The sequence below is a fragment of the Sceloporus undulatus genome, chromosome 3, assembly GCF_019175285.1.
Source record: "Sceloporus undulatus isolate JIND9_A2432 ecotype Alabama chromosome 3, SceUnd_v1.1, whole genome shotgun sequence".
NCBI lineage: Eukaryota > Metazoa > Chordata > Lepidosauria > Squamata > Phrynosomatidae > Sceloporus > Sceloporus undulatus.
The window spans coordinates 155,487,940-155,509,807 of NC_056524.1; the positions used below are offsets into that span (position 1 = coordinate 155,487,940).

Below are 21,868 nucleotides of genomic sequence, written 5' to 3' on the forward strand. Positions count from 1 at the left end.
TCCCTGAGTCAAATTAAAATACTAGTTTTTCTGTTAGATTTGTATTTTTCATCTGACTCCAAATCCCATTTTGGAAGACTTAAATATCTGGCATAGTCAAGATAGCAGAGGGGCAGTTAGATAAGGCTTCAGGTGCAGTCCACAGTGCAATTCACAGCTATTTCATAAAGGACTCATTCAGGTAATTTTTGCCTATTGTTCATCAGCTGACAAGACTATACTGCTACCTAGAAAACAGAAGTTATATTTTCACTTACTATTGCAAGTAATGTGAGACATGCTTTAGGAAAGAACGTGGGATCTGAGAATGGGTTTGCATTTTTTAATGCTTGTCTTTGGAAATTGAATGTATTATGATTTTGTTGTTGTTGTTAGCTGCCTTTGAGTTGGCCTGGACTCATGGAAACCCTGTAAATGAGATGTCTCCAAACCTCTCTATCCTCCATCTTTCTACTCAGGCCTTGTAGGCTCAGGTCCATGGTCTCCCTGATTGAGTCTATCCATCTGGCATGTGGTTGTTCTCTCTTTATACTGCCTTCTACCGTCTCCAGCATCATTGTTTTTTCTAAACAGTTGTGCCTTCTCATGATGTGATAGAAATATGACAACCTCAATTTAGTCATCTCGACTTTCAGGGAGAGTTCAGGTTTGATTTGTTCTACGACCCACTTGTTTGTCTTTTTGGCCACACATGGTATACTCGGCACTCTTCTTGAGCAGCACATCTCAAATGAGTTGGTTTTGTTCCTATCTGATTTTTCATTGTCCAGCTCTTACATCTGTACAAAATAGTTTTGAATTTTTCTGGACCTATGAGTATGATTCACAAGCACACATCTTTTATGCTTCAAATGTTCCCTAGAGAGTGCCCCAGAAAGTCACTATGGCCCCATACAGACAGGCCAAAATAAGGCTGCTTCAGGCCACTTTGGCAGTATGCTATTTAAATGATACATGCACCCTAAGAGTTCAGAAGCCACGCCAATACCACAATCCAGTCCTAAGGCCTGGAGTGCAGCTTTGGTGCAGCTTCTGGACGCATAGGACGCATGCATCATTTAAACAGCATACCTTCAAAGTGACCTAAAGCAGCTTTATTTTGGCCTGTCTGTATGGGGCCTATGTTTATATGAGCATGAAATGAACATTGCTAGACAACACAGGTTTGTTTATTTATTTTTTGATAAGCTGCCAGGGGCAATTGTAATTGGAAGTGTTATCTCCTTGCAAAGAAGGAATTATTTTCAGTACTCAGTCTAATATATGTTGGTGCTTGTCCTGGGTACTTGGACTGTAATTATCTAGAAACTGGATGCAAATGATATTACTGTCGTCAGGCTTTTAGGAAATAGCAGACTGAATATCTGTGAAGGAATCAGTTTATCAGTATTTCATGAGAGAAACTTTAGGCTTCAGCAAAGCCAGTATTCATAGGTCCCTACTGCTTTCCTGGGTGACATTCTGAGGCATCATTTAGTTGGTGAAACTGTGCCCCACTTTGTTTTGTAGGTCTTAAGATCACTAGTATTGAAGGAAAGGAGAATTCCCCAGTTATATCCTTGGAACCTCACATTCATCTTTATTTCCATTGCAATGTCTTTAATTTCTTCTTCTCTTTCTTTCTCTCTGTACAGTGCTACCTCGGGTTACGAAATTAATTCGTTCTGCCATTCCGTTCGTAACCCAATAATTTCGCAACCCGAAAAGGCTTTCCGTTAGCGCTGGAAAGCCGCTAGCCGCGCTTTGCGTTTGAATTTCGCGCCGAAATAAATTTCGTAACCCGAAAAAAATATCGTAACCCGGAACAGTTTTTTCCAATCTAACTTTTTCGTACCCCGGAAATTTCGTAACGCGATCATTTCGTATCCCGGGGCACCACTGTATATTGAATGATCCATAAGCAAGAGACAATAATTTGCTTTCACCACTTGGAGGTGCTACTTCATAAATATACAAAATGAGATGGAACTGACTGTGGAGTCTGTTTCTAGGGAATTTTTGGAGCAATTTAGGTCTGTCTTGTTTAACTTTCTCACTCAATTCCTCTTGCAACCAGTGTCACTTATTTTGTGTTTCTTGTTTTTCTTATGTTCAAAGTGCCAAATAGAAAGCATCATTTTAATGTACTCAGGCTGCAAACTTATGCACTCTTGCCCAGAAATATGGCCCACTGAAATGAATGGGACATGCTAGTAGGAAAAAAATATGGATAGGGTTGTGTGTTGCAGTTAGCTTGGCTGTGGGTTTGACTGTTTTTGGCTTTCCAGAAAATTGAGAGTCCTTGTTTCATGATACAATCCTGCTTACTGAGCACTATGACCTGGCGAGCTGCATAATATGTGCAGAATTTTGCACCCCTTCTCACTCTTGTATATGTTGTTACTCAGTGTCTACGGCTCTTTCACATCACTCAATCATAGCATTATGATTCCACTTTACTGCCATGGTTTCATCCAGTGGAATTGTGGGGTTTATAGTTTAGAGAAGCATTAGAAATCTCAGGCTGAGAATTTGAAATACTTCTCCCTAAAGTGCAAATCTCGTAGTTGCACAGGATGCAGCCAAGGCAGTTAGGAGTTAATGCTATAACAGAGTGGCAGAGAGCCCAAGAAATACCTGTGGTAGTCAATTGCAGCAAAGGGGTTATTCACATGATGAAAATAATTCAGGATGAATTTGGGAGTCTCTGTTGTTCACATACATCCCAAATGCACTTCTGGGAGGCAGCTGCCAAAAAACCCATTTATCCCAGAATAATCAATATTAGACTTTCTCCCCCAGTTTTTACAAAAGATTCAGCAATGTGAATAACAATGCAAATAGACTCAGGAGAAAGCTCTCCATGCCTTTAATGGGTTTTGAATGCATTCACATCATCGACAGCATATGAGGTCAAGAAAGTGCTGCCCCTTCCCCAGAGGAACAGCCACCTTCTGCCTGGCTAAGGGGTGCTGGTGGGTGCAGGGACAAGGGAAGGATGCCCACTAGTGTGAGCAACCAAACTTTCAGAGATGTGGAGTGTTGTGGTTCCTGGAAAGATGTGGTTCCATGATGTGATAACAACCCGGAATGTGTGAGTGGGGTTATTCGCATTGTTCTGGCAAAAAAAAGTGTGAATTACCCCAAAGTCAACAGAGAATCCTATGGCACTTTACGGACTAGCAGATTCATTGTAACAGAAGCATAGACAAGTTGACCTGATGCAGAGACAATTGGTGCATATTCCATTTTACATTTTTTTGTGAGCGGCAATTTGTATGTTTTGTGACCTCTCTATTTTGAGGTCGAATTAATGGAAACTATAAGGAGAATTATTTCACTTGCAGGGATGAAATAATAACGGAATTGATCTCTTTTATGGTTTGATGCAGCTTTGAGTGGTGGCAGACAGAGTTGTGTTTTCAGAATGCCTGGGGCTCCAGCCCAGCCAACTTCCTGATTTCCTTCTGGGGGCCAAAAGTGACCATGTAATATGGAAACTGCCCTAAAGTTGCCATATCCCCACTTTGTTCAGGTTTTACACAGATTCTAGGAATGTCATCCAAAGACCATTTGGACCATCCTCTGGCTTGGATTAAAAGATTTCATGTTGGTTTTTTTAAAGGGTACTGTACATTTCTAGGTGTTGTAGGAGCCAAGCTATGAGGGAAAATGTGAAGGAAGTCTTCTGTGAGATTATTCTGCTAAACAGGCCTACCTCTGCTTTTCAAGCGTGAAAGAAGCAGTGAGCAGCAAGAGTGACAGCTTGTAAGAAACAAGGAGGAGAGATATTGTAAGGGTGTGATTTTAGGCAAGAGAAGGGAATAGAAAGGGAGAGGAGTAAGCTGTGGAAGTAGCGGTTTGCAAGAAGTAAGGGAGAGGAGCACTGTGAGGTTGTGAGATGAGGCACAGGAGGAAGAATGAGGATGGGGTGTATGAAGTAAGGTGGCTTTAAGGCAGGTTTGCTAAGTGAGTGTCCATGGTCAGATGATATATACCACGACCTAACAGATTGGCACCTGTTCCAAGTTCAGCATTTTAAATGTTGTTCTGGACTGGTCATCTCAAATCAGCTGTAACTATTAAAATAGTATGAAGTTTGAAACATGGAAGAGAAAAAAATGCAGCAATGATTTCCTGAATTTGCATATTTAGAATGCAAATGAAAGTAATTTGCATAGTTGCCATATGCCCCTTCCTCAAATCTGGCCACCCAGTTTGAACATTATGTAAATTATTCCATTTGCATACTGTTCAAATTGAGTGGCCAGATTTGAGGAAGGGGCACATGGCAACTCTACACTGTCTCACTTCTTTCAAACATCTACTCAGCCTGAGTTATAGATAATACTATACTCCTAAGAGCCAAGGATCTAAGACAGTATACTCTGGTCTGGAGCCTTAGATAAATTCTTTCTAAAAGCCCACTAGGTGACCTTGTGCAAGTCACATGCTCTCAGCCATAGGGGAAGGCAGCCACAAACCTCTGAACAAATCTTCCCAAGAAAACCCTGTAATAGGTTCTCCGTAGGGTCGCTATAAGTCAGAAATGACTTGAAGGCACACAACAACAATATGACTAAACCACTAGGAATGGACTTAGTACCACATAATGGTCAGAACAAGATGTGCTCACAATCAAATTAAAGAGATGAATTTATTTAAAAGGGGTTGGAGAAAAGGGATGGCTTTTTACAGTTGGAACATACTTGGGGAAATATAGTACAAAAGGCAAAAATAACAAAGGCATAGATAGCTAAGCTAATCATGCGTACCAAAGAAACATCATTAAATAAGAGTGAGAACCCCAAGAACAAAGTGCAAGTGCTGTACTCCGAACAGTAGGCTAGACTTCATGAGCTCCTCCAGATAAAGGAAATGTGTCAGCAGGATCTTAGAGGTTGTGATATTTATTACTATATCCCAATATATTTTGTTGTCCCTGACTATTTTCGGGCAATTTCCAGAACCAGCTAAAACATTCATTTCCCACCCTCAAGTGTTCATATAAAACTCCAAGGTGTACCAGAACAATATGTTCCCTTGTTTTCCCTACCTTTCTCTCTCTCTTTAAAAGCATTTTATTGCTATAGTATATCAGTGAAATGTTACTTCTGCCCTATCATACTATAGCTCTTAAGGTTTTCTTTTAAAAAAGAGACAAGAAAATTTGCCCAGCAAACCATATGTCCATCTCAGCCATCTAATGAAGCATGCCTTCATTAGATGAAAACAACCCATGGAACATGCCTAGTGTGGATTCAAGTAACCACTACAAATACATATGCACAAACCTGGAATGAGTGGATGAGAAAACAGCAACAACTGGCAAATCCCAATGAGTTTTTGTGAGAAGTTGCACTTCTTTAAACCATTCCAGAAGAAGCCAAAGTTGTGCTACAAAACAGAAAGTGGTAAGTAAGGGATGAAATATACTTTCGTATACAGGTTGAATCTCCGTTATCCGAAATGACTGGGACCAGAGATGTTTTGGGTTTCAGATTTTTCCGGATTTTGGAATGCCAGTATTTTCATATATGTACATAATGGGATATCTTGGAGATGGGATCCAAGTCTAAACATGAAATTCATTTTTGTTTCATATACAGTTTATACATATAGTCTGAAGGTAATTCTATAAATATTTTAGTTCATTTTGTGCATGAAACAAAGTTTGTGAACACTGAACCATGAGAAAGCAAAGGTGTGACAATCTCATCCACCCATGAAAAAACTTTTGGTCTTTAAAATATTTCAGGTTTCAGAATTCCGAATAAGGGAGACTCAACCTGTATATACATCCCATAGCAGATCACTGATCACATTTAAGCTTCTCTGTCAGAGAGCTCTGGCGCGACAACAAACTACAGTTCCATAGCATTGAGCCATGGCAGTTAATGTGGTGTCAAATTGCACATTTTTTGCATTGTGGATGCAGCCTTAGAAGAAATGTTCCCAACTGGTTGGTCTGATTATGATTCAACCAAACTGAAACTGAACTGAAAGCTGCCAACAACTAAGAGAAAATGATGTTTTCATCACATCATGTTTCATCTGTAGACAGAGCGATTGTTGATTTAACACTCCTTAAAAAAAGCACACTCCTAAGCCCCTGGAAATCCCAGAAAATATGCTTTAAAAATACAGAAACGTCCACATATCCTTGGTGAAATTTGAATGTGACTCTTTGGATCTGAACATTGCATTGTATCTATTTTAAAACATGACTAATTTGATGAATTTGCTTTCACTGCATGCTTGCAAGTTCAAAATATTTTATCAAGTACAGCAGACTCTTTGATGCTGGGTGGGCCATCTGCCAGAGAAAAGGCACTCAGATGAGGGACTTGGCTTCTGGAAGACTGTTGCTGCGGTAGTGCTATCAACAGAAAAGAAGGAGGGTCAGACAGTTGCCAGGGAAAGGCTGCAGAGTCTGGTTGTATCCTCCAAGCCTAATTGGGAGGTATGTTCATTTGCTGTATGCCTTCAAGTCATTTCTGATTTATAGTGAACCTAAGTCATGGGGTTTTCTTAGCAAGGTCTTCAAAGAGGGTTTGTCATTGCTTTCCTCTAAAACTAAGAGAGGAAAGATCACCCAGTCGGTTGCTCAACCCTTTGACAACAGTGTTACACTAGCTGAGGTGCCCAGTGAGTTTTTCGTGGGTTAGAAACCACATTAGTTAGGGCCCATACAGACAGGCTAAAATAAAGCTGCTTCGGGTCACTTTGGAGGTATGCTGTTTAAATGATGCATGTGTCCTAAAAGTCCGGAAGCAGTGCCAAAGCCACACTCCAGTCCTTATGTTCCAATTTGTAGCAATCTCGGTCTCTTGATTATTGTGATATTGGAAACAAATATCTGTTACATAGGTTCAGGACATGTATTCAGTGACAGCTGTGTTAGCCATGCAGAAAAATACAACAAAAGGAGTGATGCCTTTACTAGCCAACAAAAATGGACAAAATACATCATACAATCTTTCGAAGCTTTGCTGGCTTCTTCATTAGGCAAAGATGTTAAAGATCAGGCAGAAGAAGATGTTACTTCTGTTCTCATTTAAGATGGTCTGGAGGGATGTAAATGCAGGCAGAGGTCACTTCCTTTCTTGGCCATGTGAGAACTAGGGACAAAAAGCAATAAAGGCAGCTAATAAAATTTTAACTCCATTAGCAAAAGAAAAGTAACTTCCCTAGAGATGTAGGCTATTCTTGTCCTGTGTGAAGCTAACTGCTCCTTTCTCATGCAGAGAACTTTATATTTCTCAAAAAGCCTCTGCACTGTTACATCTGGAAAAGCCTTTAGGTGCTGTATAGATAAAACGTGCCAGTTGTGGTCCAAATGAAAGAGTTTTACCTTTGTTGGAAGTAAGGACCTCAAAGAATTAAGTCTCAGTCCACTTTCTCCCTCTTCTTAAAATATCTTCAAATTCAGGAAACATATTCGGGGTTAGCAGTGTTGGCTATGCAACAAAATATAGATATAACTTCCTAGTGGAGTTGGAATTTTATTACCTTTCTTTTATTACTCGTTGATCCTTACTACCATATTGCCATGAAGGGGAATGGCCACTGCCTGAATTGAGACCATCTTAACTAACAACAGAAGTAGCATCTGAGACAGAATATAGGCCTGTGACTGTAACAACATTCTTGTTCTCTTATATTACAGTATTTTTAACATCTTTGTCTGACAAGAAGCCAGTGAAGCTTTGAAAGCTTGCATAATGTACTCTGTGCATTTTTGTTGACCAATAAAGGTATCGTTATTTTGCGGATTTTGGATTTTGTTGTATAGGCCAGTGGCATTGCTAGGGTTGGTGTTAACCAATGTGGGTCGCTGGAAAAGGCTGCCAGGGGGATGGCAGCAGACTGCCCTGCCCTGCCCTGCCCTGCCCTGCCCTGCCCTCTCTCCTTTCACTGCTTTGCTTTCTTGCTTGCTTGGCCCCCTACCCATCTCCCTATCCACCTGCCTGCTGCCCAGTCAGACCTGGAAAGAACATATGGGCAATGACAGTCCCTCCCCTCCTTTCCTACTATCTTGCTCACCCTGTCACCCAGCTGCCTGCCCAGACCTGAAAAGGGCTGCTGGGGGGCTGGCAGCCAGGGAAGCAAGGCATGCAAGGCAGCAGGAGGGGACAGAAATGGCATGCACTGTTGGTGGAGAAATCCAGGGCTATGGAGAAACTCAACCCTTTTTCTCTGCTGCCTTGGTTCCCAAGATGCTGGCAACCGCACTGTGCACCACTACCCCTGCAGCAGGAGGAGGATCCGACCAGGTGTCACCCTCCCTGTTTGCACCCCCTAGTGCTCTCTCATTTCAGAATGAAACATAAAAATATCAGAGGTATCAGAATGAAATGTCAGTCTACATTTCAGTTTCAAATACCAGCTCAACTCCTGTACCTGTATTCTAAAGAGGTCCCTTTAGCTTATATTCTATGATCACAGTGAAATTTGGTACTTATGTATAAGAGATTTTTTTTTAATTGGAAGGCTGGCGATGAGCTCAATCACTGCACCTAATTTTAACAGACAGGAAGTAAAGAAAAAGCAAAACACACTCTCCTGGGAGGAAAAAAACCCAGAATTTTTTTGCTTCAAGCATTTTTTTTTAACAGAATGCTTCAAGTACTGTATTATGTATTAGGCAATTGGAGGGTGCATTGCATCGGAGGAAAAGTTGTCACTTTACAGAGGCTTTGAGGTGTAGGCAGGAGGGCATCTATGGCTTTCCCTCAAGGTGGTATGTTCACACCAATTCCCCACCCCACCTCTATGTGTGTCTGTTGGCAGATACAGTATCAAATATAATGAATAATTGCAGAATGAGATTTTTGGGTTTCTTTTTGACAAGAACTATACACCAATAGTTGGGGAAAATATGAGAATTCTGTGTGGCAGATCCCTTTATCCAGGTTGGCCTTGCAGTTCCAAGCCTTAGGAATCCTCCCACTCACCCTACCCTTGTTCCCTAATTCTTTCCTTGTTGGTTACTGGGCCTCGGGGTGACCCTTATAAATGTGGACTTGTGATTATGTTGTTGTGTGGGTTTTTTAGTTTGGTATGCATGACTTGACTCCAATTCAGGCTTGCCAGCTAGCCAGAAACAGGTTTAAAACAGTAAAAAAAAAAAAATAGATTTATTAAAGATAGTATGAGGATAAAATAAACTCTAATATTCTGTTCTTTAGACTCCTCAATATCATAGAGCAGTGATTCCTAAACTGTTGCTTTCCTGGGATTTTGGACTTTGCCTCCTAGAATCCAAGACCATTGGCCAAGATAGCTGAGTCTTCTGGAAGATGAAGTCTAAAACATCTGAAGGACCAGAGTTTGGAGATCACTGTCATCAAATCCAAAACTCTGTCTATCAGCTCAAAATCCTGTCTCTGTCAGTCCAACACTCTTCATCCAAACCCTATAAATCTCCTTGCAGGCAAATCTCTGTCTTTTGATACATTCTGTTTTTCCTGTGCCTGCCTTCACAATTTCTCTGAATGAGGATTGGGTGCCTGCCTAATGCCTCCTTTTCACCCTTATCTTCTGCTTGGACTCACAGTCATATATATCTAACTTTGCCCAGTCCTGTTGCATCACTTTGCTATGCAAGAAAAATTGCTTTTCGACTATGCTAACAAGAAATGGTTGCTTTAAGGTAGAAAGATATCCAGAGATCAGGGAGCCCACGTTCCTTGGTTTGACACAACAAGCCTCACCTCTTTGCAATTCAACCTATGATGTCATGTACTTTCCTATGACACACTGAATTATGCAAGGCACTGGCCAGAATATAATAGTCAGATGGCTAATCTTACAGAGGAACTTCCTGATGTATACAAAACATTAAGGGGCAGATACGTCTCTGTTCACTTACCTGGTAGCAATCCATTTTGATGCACAGCCATTAATCAGAGTAGCAGAAATATTATTGAACAAGTATATATAGATTTCAAGGGACACATGCTGGATGTCCTAACTCAGTGATGGCGAACCTAAGGCACGCGTGCCAGAGGTGGCACTCAGAGCCCTCTCTGTGGGCACATGTGCCGTTGCCCCAGCACAGAGTTTGCCAGAGTTTGTTACTAGAAAGCCAGAGGGACATGACACTTTGCAGTAAATAAGTTTGTTTTGGGTTGCAGTTTGGGCACTCGGCCTCTAAAAGGTTCACCATCACTGTTACTAGACCAGAGCCATTGAATCAATTGTTGCATACTAAGGTTCACTCTGCATGGGCCAGAATATTCTGGGAGGAGCCTGGAATATTCTGCCCCTGGAGCTGTCCTGACATCCAGTGATTACCTGGGCCTTTGGCCAGCTGTTTACACATGTGTCCAGCTGTAGTGCCTGGTGCCTCCACTGCTACAGTGAGTTGCTCACTCTGAAGTCAGAACAAGGAACCCAGCATCGATCACATGGCTGGATGCTTCATTCTGACCTCACAGCGAACAACTCATCATGATGGAAGCAGCGGCGGGTGCCACAGCAGGACTCATTGTAAACAGCTGCCCGAGATCATAGTGGAGGGCCCCAGATCGTTCAGGAGCATCCAGAGCAAAATGTGAATTTTTTAAAAAATATTTTAAGAGGAGTATACAACAGGTTTGATGCTGAATTGGCCAGACATCACCTGGACAGTTCATACCAGAACCAGGGTTTGGGCCATGCATCATCTAGACCAGTGATGTCCAAACTCTGGCCCTCCAGGTATTTTGGACTTCAGGTCCCAGAATCCCAGACCATTGGCCAAGGTTGCTGAGGTTTCTGGGAGCTGAAGTCCAAAACACCTGGAGGGCCATAGTTTGAACACCACTGGTCTAGACCTTCCACTGACAGGACTGGGAGGGATGATTTATTTAGACCATTTAGATTTATTTAGCCTATGTGGACAGTATCTTAGTCATCACCTACATAACTCGCATTGATTCAATGGGTCTACTCTGTTTGGGGCTAATAGTTTTTTTTAGTTTTCAAGACTACTTCAGTGAAAAAGTATATTACATAGAGTGCATTCCTCAGACATTTCAGACAGCTGATTCAAGTTTTAAAAAGGGATCCTACACAGACAGCACAGATGCCTAAAATTTGTAAGAATGAGGATGTTGTATCAGCAGTTGTGAACCTCATACAAAACTGTGTCAAGCCTTTTCTTGATAACCACAATATCATGTCCATCTCAGTTGCAAAGAGAGCTCCTCAGAAATTGTTTCTGATGCAGTAAATGCCTTTGCCTTTGGTGAGCAATGCTATGTCATCTTCCAGGATGAAAGGTTAGAAAACAAGCCACTTATCAATTTTTTTTTTCAAAGCCCTAGGAGAACAGTTGGAAAACTTTCAATACTATGTGTAGAATATGCATCACTGCCTCCCTTCCATTTCTGGGGTTGTGGCTTGCCTATTATATTCATGAACATTTGCACATATGTAAAGGCTCCTTTCCAGATGTCCAGATGTCTGTGAGTGTGAAGGGGTCAGCAGCCAGGACCTTCTCCTTGTTCTACATATAGATCATCTTCACTCCTGTAATGTTTGAAAGGAGTCAATGAGAATCCAGAGCCAATAATGCTAATAGCATTAACATTCAGTACAATATATATGTATTAGGTATTCACAAGTATACTGCAAGGTAAATTAAGATTAAATCCCAGGGACATGGAACACTGCCTAAAGGACATCTATCAGTCTAATATAATTAATTCACATACAACAGTGCCACGTCTAGACATAATACAAGTCAGGCAGTCAGAAATGTAAAGAAAAACCAGAAAAACAAACTAAAGGCATTGAAGGACTAATGAAGCTAAAGGATTCTAATCAATCCTCACATTTCAAAAAGTGAATATGCATGGGACATACATGCTTTTTGTGAGGATAGATTACTGGGTAGTTGTCATTACTATGCAAAGTAAAATCAAATAAAGTTATTTCAATGCCAGACTGAGAATTTTCATTATGTATGAAAATGCATTCTAGTTGTTGGATGAATTAATATTTAAGAATCTAAATCTATGGGAAATAATTCTGGAATGGGGCACCTTAGCCTTAGACATTCTGGCTAACAAAACATTCGATTTATATTATTAACTCTGCTGGAAATAGTCCAGTAGCATTACATTTGATTGGGCTTGCATCTTCCATTGTACGCTTGATGAATAGATATTGCTTGCTGGCAGGATTATAAATCCAGTCAGATTTGTCAGCAGTTTGCAGATAACAGAAAATAGTTGTGCATGATTTTATAGAGCAGTGGGGGCAAATGGGACCTTCAAGTTCTAAAAATGAATGCCATTGCTAGAAATTACTTATTGAGACTAATGTTAGATAAACTGCTTGTCATGTACTAAAACTGTTCCTAGGCTGTATTACTTTGCTATGGGTTGAAAGTTGAGTAATATATCTTAGGTAGGTGAAAACTGAGAGCCAGTGTGGTGTAGTCGTTTGACCACTGGACTACAACTCTTAAGACCAGGATTTGAATCCTCACTCAGCCATTGATACTTTCTTTTAGGTGTCCTTGAGCCAGTCACGCTCTCTCAACTTCAGAGGAAGGCAAAGGCAAAGGCAAAGGCCCTCTGAATGAATCTTGCCAAGAAAACCTAGTGATAGGGTTGCCTTAGGGTCACCATAAATCAGAAATAACTTGAAGACACACAACAACTACAATAACAACAAAGCTAAAACTACTCTACTTTAACTCACAGGATATCAGAAGGAGTTTAGACTTGCCTTTTATCAAAGATGTTAGTTTTCTGTGTATAGCCCTATGTGGATTTTGTTTCATTATTCAGTCAGATGATTTTCCCACTTGTAGCTCAAAATCATGCAGTCCAGTAACAATTATACAACATAATCTGCCTGCCAAAATGGGTCCCAAAGCCTATTTCAGCTACGACATAGGAGATTATCACATAGGTAAATACTGCCACAATAGACGCGGGATTGTAAAGATGAAACCAGGTTATCTCATGTGCTCGTGGCTGGGCATGTGCAACCCGTCGTCATCCCAGACATCAGCTGTGCTTATCCAGTAGATTTTCAAAAATGGGAGTCTGCTGTTTTTGAAAATCTGCGGGTTAAGCATGGCTGAGGTCCGAGATGCAGATACAGATTGAACTTGCCCAGCCACCAGTGCGTGTGATAAAACCCCTTTTTGTCTTTATAATCCCATGTCTATCCCAGCAGCATTTCTCCATGCGATAATCTCCATATTGTATAGTACAGTACCTGAGATCAAACATCTTAATTGAAGATTTTACATGCTCATTTTTAAACTCAAAAGTGATGATTTTGTGAGGGCACAATCCACTAAAACACACAATTTCTAGCCTATCCCTAGGGTTGCTACACTGGTAACACAGCACATACATGCGCACACATACATGCCTCTGGTTGCTCTTTGAATAATCCCAACCATTAGTTATTACACACTAAAAAGATATGATACTCTGCATCCCATCATGTTTACTATACCATCCTATGTGAGAGATAGGGCTGCTTTGGCCAATAGGTGAATAATAAATATAGCCTGCACATGAAAGGACAGAGCCTAAATTGAACCCAAATAATAATAAAGAAACCATCTCAGGAGAAAGATAGGAATCCAGTAATCGAACAACTGCTTTCTGGGGCCCAAAGGTCTCTGGGCACATGCCCAGATGCTTCTTCCAGATGTGCATTGTAGTTTCCACCATTTCTTTTTCTAACTGCAGCTCTTTGCACTGCGTTAAATGACCCTGCTGCAGAGGATTTCTTATACTTGGCTGTGGATTCTGTGAGGCATGGGATGATACAGGATGAAAGCAGAAAAGGGACATCAGTTTTGGAGTATGTGTAGAACATATAAGTATTCCTTCTGCTATAGTTCCAAGAGATCTCTGGTAGTTCCTTGAAATATCTACATATTTTTTCTCTTCTTTTTTAAAATATGTTTCACCGCTCTTTTATCATTTCCCCTTGTCTATATTTCATAAACTATATTTATGAAATTTTTATGAAATTTATGAAATATTTACTATATTTATATTACATATAAACTATATAACTATATTTCATGACAAACAGGGCCTTTACTCATAGGGGTTGTTGTGAAAGGATGGACCAAGGACCAGAATCTTGAATAACAACTAACTGCTATGTGTTCTCTTCAGCTCTGCTGGTTGCTTTTGCTATTTTGACTGCTGCAGCCCTTCTGTGTTGCCTTGTTCCCTATGTGTCCACGTAAGTGTGCGCCTCTTCTTTTATATGACTGCATTAAGTGATCTTAAGTGAAAGATGGAATGGGCTTACCAGTAATTATGGAAACAAGAGGGCAAACAATTAGAAATATATTATAATTATAAAGTTATTATTAGGTTATATTAAATGAATCCTGTAAGGGAAAAAAACATGTGTGAACTTTTCGAAGTTTGCTAAATATTGCCAAAATAAGCAACTTTGTACTAATGGTGAAAGAATTTCCTCTAAATATGCATATCTGGACTGTCAAGATCAGAATGAAAAGTGTAATTTGTAAAGTTTGGACTATGAAAGTGATTCCAGATGAGGTGATTATTATATGTGTACACTGCCTCATTCATGGCATCTTACCAGTACCTGTGTGAACATCCAGATGCCATTGGTTTCAATTTGTAACCCTCTCACGTTTTCCCCCTGCTTATTCTGCCTTTTTTTTCTTACCACAAAAATCCATTAAGAAGGGAATAACTTTTCAATGCCTTTGACAGCACTAGAGGCTGTCCTTGTGGAAGCATTTTGAGTACATATGCCTATAAGGAGGAAGACAGTGGAAGAATAGGTCTATGGGAATTTGTTTGAAATGAGACTCATAATCACAATCTCTCTCTCTCTCTCTTTTTTTTTTTTGCAATCCCCTCTTATTAATTAACTGGAAACTATTAATTGAATATTTATCTACTGTTGTTTATTCCTGTTCTTGCGTTCCTATATTGTGGTTTCTCCATATTTATAGTAATGGGCCTTTAACAGGTTTTTTTTGGGGGGGGGGGTCAGATTGCTGTTGTTTAGCAAGCTGACGCATACAGGCTGAGTCTCTTTTATCCAAAATCCTTGGGACCTGAAGTGTTTTGGATTTTCATCTTTTTCACATTTTGGCATAGATAGATAGATAGATAGATAGATAGATAGATAGATAGATAGATAGATGGAGATATCTTGGAGATGGGACCCAAGTCTAAACATGAAATTCCTTTATGTTTTGTATATGCCTTATACACATTGTCTGGAGGTAATTTTATGCATAATATTTTTAAATAATTTTGTACATGAAACAAAGGTTGTGTACACTGAACTGTCAGAAAGCAAAGATGTCACTATCTCAGCCACTCATGTAGACTCAATTTTGGATTTTGGAATGCTTCAGATTTTGAAATTCAAGATAAGGGATACTCAACCTGAAGTATCTTTCCACATTGGTGATTCAAATACATATATAATTGCACATTACTATCAGCATCACATTATATATATATATATATTTAAAAAGTCAAGGGCCATGAATTGTTAATAGTAAGGTTTAGAATTGGATGTTCCCTTATCTGTGTGACATTACCACCTGAATAACTGAAGGATTACTTATATGCTTATTTAGGATATATTGCATGACAAATCTTCACATTCCAGATTCAATAGAACAAGACGTATGCATGGTGGCATTTTTACTGCAATCAGTGTGGGAAAGAATCAGGATACAAACAATATCCTATAAGCAAACCATTTCTGCATGTAAACCTTGGCTTGTTTTTAAACTGAGGCAGCAGCACAAGAAACCTCTGACAACATGTGTTTTCTAGCTGTAAAATTTTCTGACTAGCCATTGATAATTGCTGAATCGTAAACTGATAACACTAATGAAATCTTTTTTTGTTTTTGCAGTCTTCACTGTACACAAGAATATTGCCATTGTCTTCAGAATAAACGTGCTTCCTTTGTAAGTATTTATGACTTCCCACATTTTAAACATTTAAGTATTCATGCCTCCTGTGTGTGTAGGGATAATAATGTCCTGAGTTCTCAGCAAGTAACACAAAAATATCCTCATTTTAAAATTTAAAAAGTAGTGTTTTGTTTTTTTTAAAAATCAACACATGGCTTTTAATAATATAAAACAACATGTATGGAAAATACACATACAAACTACACAACTAACTACACAAACTAATATATTGCACACACACACACACACACACACACACACAAACCCAAAGAGAAAAAGGGAATATTCATGACTTTCACCTTACTGAGTGATGGTTATAATGATCAGATTATTCTACTTCTTCTAAATAAATATATATAAAATAATAATAATAATAATAATAATAATAATAATAATAATAATAATAATAATAATAATAAAGCTTTTATTTTTATACTGCTTTTCCTCCAGATCAAAGCGGTGTACATACGATGCAATAAAACTCTATTACACATGTCAAATACAATATTAAAAACAGTTATAAAAACAATTGTAAACATTCAATTTTAAAAACAATAAAACTAGGATAATGGGATATCAATTTTGGGTAGTCGTCCAATCTAGTCGGGGAATACTTTCTTACACAGGATTGGGACAGTATGCTAACTGCTACGTGGTATTCTATTCTATTACTCTTCAAATCCTAAAAGTGCTATTTCCCCCCCGATATATTGTCATAAAATCAATTATCAATTCCCACTCTTTTAAAAAAACATTACGCGACCCCTCTCTGATCAAATTTGCCAATTTATCGATCTCAGCAAGTTCATACAATTTTATCAACCTTTCTTCCTGTGAGGGGATATCCACATCCTCCCCAAAGTTTAAACAGTGTTTTGACGTATGCACACACCACACTTTCCATTTGCGTGGAAGAACTTCAAAGTTCTCAAAAGCCTGTTGCCATTTTAAAAAAAGCCTTTGCCTGACAACAGGACAGCAAGAAGGAGGCCATCCTAGCTTAGTTCCAGAGCCTAGGGGCAACCACTGAGAAGAACCCATTATGCACACACACTGATCATGTGTGTGAAAATGATAGGCCTGAAATAAGAACCTCTCCTGAGGATCTAGGGGCCCAGAGAGGTTCCTATGGTGGATATGGTTTGTCAGACAGCTTGAGCTTCAACTGTATAGTGTTTTATAGGTCATAACCAGCACTTTGAATTATGCCTTGAAAAAGACTTTCAGCCAGTGCTGTTGTTGCAGCAATGGAATTGCATGCTCCCTATAACTAGCCCCGGTTAATAATTTGGCTGCAGTTTTGCATCAGCTGAAGTTTCCAAACACCCTTCAAAGGGATCCACATGTAGAGTATATTACAGTAATCCATAACCCAAACAATGCAAATCCATTAGTTTGAATTCAACAATAGGTACATTCCTGGTTATCATTTCAAAGGTCTTCTCTCGCAATCAGAAAATGGTTCTAGTGTGTGAATGTGGAAGTCTTTCATACCACCATACAAGATCAGTTACATTCACATTGTGATGTAACATATCTTAGTTGGATTAGTTGCCTAAAGCAGCTGTAGTGGTGCAGTGGTTAAACGCCTGTACTACAGCCACAACATTGTAATTTCAGTCTTAGAGAAGGGCTCCATGTTCTACTCAGCCTTCCATCCTTTCATAGGCCAGTATAATGAGTACCCAGCTTGTTGGGGGCAATTGGCTTACACACTGTAAACCACTTAGGGAGTGCTAGTTCTTTGGTAAGTGGTACCGAAGTGTACTTGCTATTGCTATGTTTCTTCCTCCTTCTCAGAGACACTCTCTTCCATTAAAGTTTAGTTACTAAATAGTAGCAATCATATCATTACAATGAAGTGCTGTGAGGTTCTTGTTTGTATTCCTGTCTTACTCTATAGTGTGAGTTGTCAGACAAGATGGAAGTTGATTTTTTTTGTTTAATGTGGCAGCTAATGAGACAATGTTGCTTCTGGGATAGGATTGATGTGTGCCAAGGTCAGCAAAGTAGATGGCAGCTTTTTAATATACAGTTATATGTAGCTGGTTAGTAGAAAAGTCTGACATTTTATTCTTCTACAAAAGGCATTTTCAAGTTGTGTCTGTGTGTGTGTGTGCATGTATGCACATGTACCTAGACTCAACTTCAGAAATTCTACTATAAACAGGATAATCTGTTGTGAGAAGATCAAACTAGACATTAAGGGTGCAAAGGGATCTTGTAGCACCTTTATCAGAAAGAAAGAAGCTAGTAGCACGAGCTTTTATAGACTAGAATCTACTTCCTCAGATGCATGAAGTGGATGGTCCAGGGACAGACCTATATAAACAGGCTTTGGCCTGTTACAGACTGCCAAAATAAAGCTGCTTCGGGTCTCTTTGGAGGTACAGTATGCTGTTTAAATGATGCATGGGTCCTAAGAGTCCGGAGGTCGCGCCAAAGCCACACTCCATTCCTAAGCACTGGAGGGCAGCTTTGGTGCAGTTTCCAGATTTTTAGGATGCATGCATCATTTAAACAGCATACCTCCAAAGAGACCTGAAGCAGCTTTATTTTGGCAGTCTGTAACAGGCCATAGTGTGAGAAAAGCAGTAGAACTTGTGGTTGTGGAGATAAGGTGATGCACAGCAAACAGCTACTGGGCAGCAGCAGTAGTGATATATGTCACTAACAAAAAGCTCATAGAGAGAACAGCAGTGGCACCATAGTTAATGCAGGTTAGCACTTCATGAGAGGGGGCAAAGGTGAACCTCTTTGCAAGATCATTTCACCAAGAAAACTCTGATGAGGCAGCCTAAACTAAATAAAAAAAGAAGTAGCTAGCAATTTAATAAAACTTCAGATTAGGTTCTTTACTGATTTCTAGCCTCCTAGTATTAGCCATGAGATTGTTTGCACTTTGAGCATGTTGCAGCACTGTGATAAATCATAGAAAATACAGCATTCAAAGCAAAAGAATAAAACCGGTGATGAGAAGGACCTGTGTGGTAAAGGTTGTCCCCTTTTTTCAGGTTGTACAATATCTGCTTAGTTCATAAAATACTACTTGTCCTTCTGAAAAAATGGATGACAATTATGAGTTGGTTGGAAATGGTCCTCCCTTGGTTAGCTGATATGAGGATATGAAATTCACTGTCATATATCAGTGAAGAGGGGAAAAAATGAATTTGGAGGGATGCAATCTGCCCTCTAGCTCTGGCTTTTAATACTGAAGTGCATTTTTTTTAAACATGAAGGGATTTTTTAAAAAAACATAATAATACTTCATAGCTGCTTTGAGGAAATTAACATTTTGAAAGTGGGTTGGAGTAGTGAGGTAGACTAGAAAATGCAAATGCAGTTTGTAAAGTTTCTAGATGCTTAGATTTCTGCTTGGTTATGCATTTTTAAGGACTCTGTGTTTAAAAATGTGAAGTGCACATTTGACATTTGGCCCTCCCATTCTAACGCCTTGGACTGGGATTTTTATATATAGATTAAAATAAAGATAAATAAAAAATAAAATAAAATTGACTAAAAATAGAACAGCTGAAACCCAAGCCTCTACCAAAGACCATTCCACATCAGACAGAAGAATTTATTGTAAGAACTTCTGCTTTAGACATGTCTTTGCTGTCTCCTATGTTCTACTTCGGATTCTTCCAGATGGGGCAAGTGTGTTGGGAAACTGTGATGTTAATTATGTCTTCTTCTCTATCCTCTTTCATCCAAATGACATTACTGTTGTTCTGTTCCATTCTGGGAATACCTGGTACCAGCCATTGCATTTTAGTCCACTAGTGAAGGTAGTTTTTCTTAATTCTGAGGCATATGGGAAGTGCTCTCAATCATATTCATGCTCTCTGTCATTTGGAATTCCTTGCAATGAGAGCGAGCAAGCTGCTGTTCCCGCACCCTGTAATTGTTCATTTTCTTCTTCATTTTGGTGATGGCTCTTTTCCACACATTAAATGAATGCCTCACCAGTCAGAAGCTGCCAGGAAGAGGTGAATTGTCCCCTGCCCTCAATTTACTTAATGGAAAGCAGCTGTTGCCAGAATTAGGTATATATGGTGAATATGCATTGTGGTGTGACTTTCGCCTTTCAGTGCCTGGAAGATCTCACAATGTCACACTGTAAGCAAGGTGGCCATAATGTATCCCACAAGATGCACATAACCCCTTGACTGCACTTTAAGTCCCCAGAAGCCCTTACCATTTCTCAAAATACCCCATCCTCCTCCTGTTATGCCCAAGATTGTAAGGGCAACCTGTTTATCCTGAGAGCGTGTAATGAGAATCTTCCTCTCCGTGAACTTATTCACAGTGGGGCTGACACAGACATTGAGACACCAAATTTGGTTTTAAACACCATGCATGTAACATTTATTGAATCACACAAGTAACACAAACATTGATTATCAAGAGCTCTTTCACTCACACATTCATACAATACTCACACACACTTTCCTTCCGCCGAACATTGATCAGTTGTTCTCAAAGGCTGGGGATGACACCGTTGCCGCGGTAGATGCCAACAAAATGGAGATGAAAGTCCAGGATCTTTATACTTTTTCTTCTCTCTGGCTCTTGGCTGCTGAAGTCTTGCAATATTGCAGCCCATTACTCAACTTCCTCTTTTGGGAGGACAGACAGGTTGTTCAGCTCAGTCCGTTTTCAAAACAACTCGTTCTGTTCAAAGCTCTCCATTGTCCTGTCAGTTCCTCATCATGGCGACTCAGGAGATAAGGTTCTTCCCGGTCATAGTTCGTCATACCTGGACGGCACCCCACTTCAGCTTCCAAGTTTTCAGACTTTCCTCGCCTCAGTTGCCAAATACCTTCGTCACATCAATGCTTTGCGCGGAACCATCTTGTTTGGTCCTTTAGCTATATTTAAAGCACAATTCCTTGGTTCTTTGGTTCTTCAGCTCTGGGTTTAAGTCAGAACTCACGCACTCGTCTTACACTCCTGGAATGATTTTCAGACAATTTGTGACTACACAGAAAGCCCCAAATCTAGAAAATTGTGAAAATACCCTCATCTACCTCCACAAACACTCCTGAACGTCTTACTACTCCCATATACCTTTATTTTCCTCTGCAGCCCCTCTCAAAATGGCAGAAAGTGATATGACATCAAATGTTGCCATTTTGACAGAAATTCTAGAGGACAAGAGTTATTCGGGCTTAATGGTATATGTGTTGTGGTCCGTAGGTGCATCAGGGGGGAATTTAGCTTATACCCCCCAATTGTTGACCTGTTGTACAGTGTGATTGGAGAGTTGGCATACTTGAAGCCCTCTCCAGCTGTTTCAGGTATTGGTGACCATTTGTGAGAAACCATTTGCTGCATCCTTCTAGAAACAGTACTGGCCCATTGACAGACAAGGAGATAGATTTGAGGGAATGATGGGTCCAGAAAGGAATAATTCTTCTCTCTCTACTTCATCCAACTTATTGCTTTTTCTGTCTCTTCCACGACATGCCCACATCATTTTTTTCTTGAGTTTGCCTGTTTGCTGCTAGTTTTTTTAAAAGATGTCCTTAGTTGTTTTAGCTCTTTCCGCCCATCTTTACTGGAGGCATGCATTCTTCGTGGCCCACATGGCTTTTCATCTGTGTTGTTTCTATACTTTCCCTGAGTAAATTGTTGGTCCAAATTAAGTGCTGCTTGTCTAACTCACTTCTTTATTCTTTACCAAAATTCCATATTCATCCTTTCTGGGGGAAATCAGTGCTTCATGGCTTTGTTCTAAGCACCACGACAAGGTTTGGGGTTCCTTAAGTGACCTGATAGTGAATGGAGAACTGCAGGTCCTTAAAGTCCTCTGGGATGTAACACTATGGGAAGGGGACACAAACAGTGCCACGCTTGTTTGATCCCTTAACAGTTCTAATTACCCCAAGAACAAAAAATTGTAATAAAGCAGTTATCATTTGATCTACCAGTAGTTTC

General features: G+C 39.8%; 1 protein-coding gene across 1 annotated transcript in view; it reads left to right on the forward strand.

The window, feature by feature from the left end:
- The window catches only part of LOC121925876 (heparan-alpha-glucosaminide N-acetyltransferase-like), a 176,695-nt gene that overhangs the window by 44,681 nt on the left and 110,146 nt on the right, over nt 1–21,868 (forward strand). The window contains exons 4-5 of the mRNA XM_042458448.1: nt 14,124–14,193; nt 15,868–15,922. Of these exons, the coding sequence (XP_042314382.1) occupies nt 14,124–14,193; nt 15,868–15,922 (125 nt within the window). The remainder of the gene's footprint in view (nt 1–14,123; nt 14,194–15,867; nt 15,923–21,868) is intronic.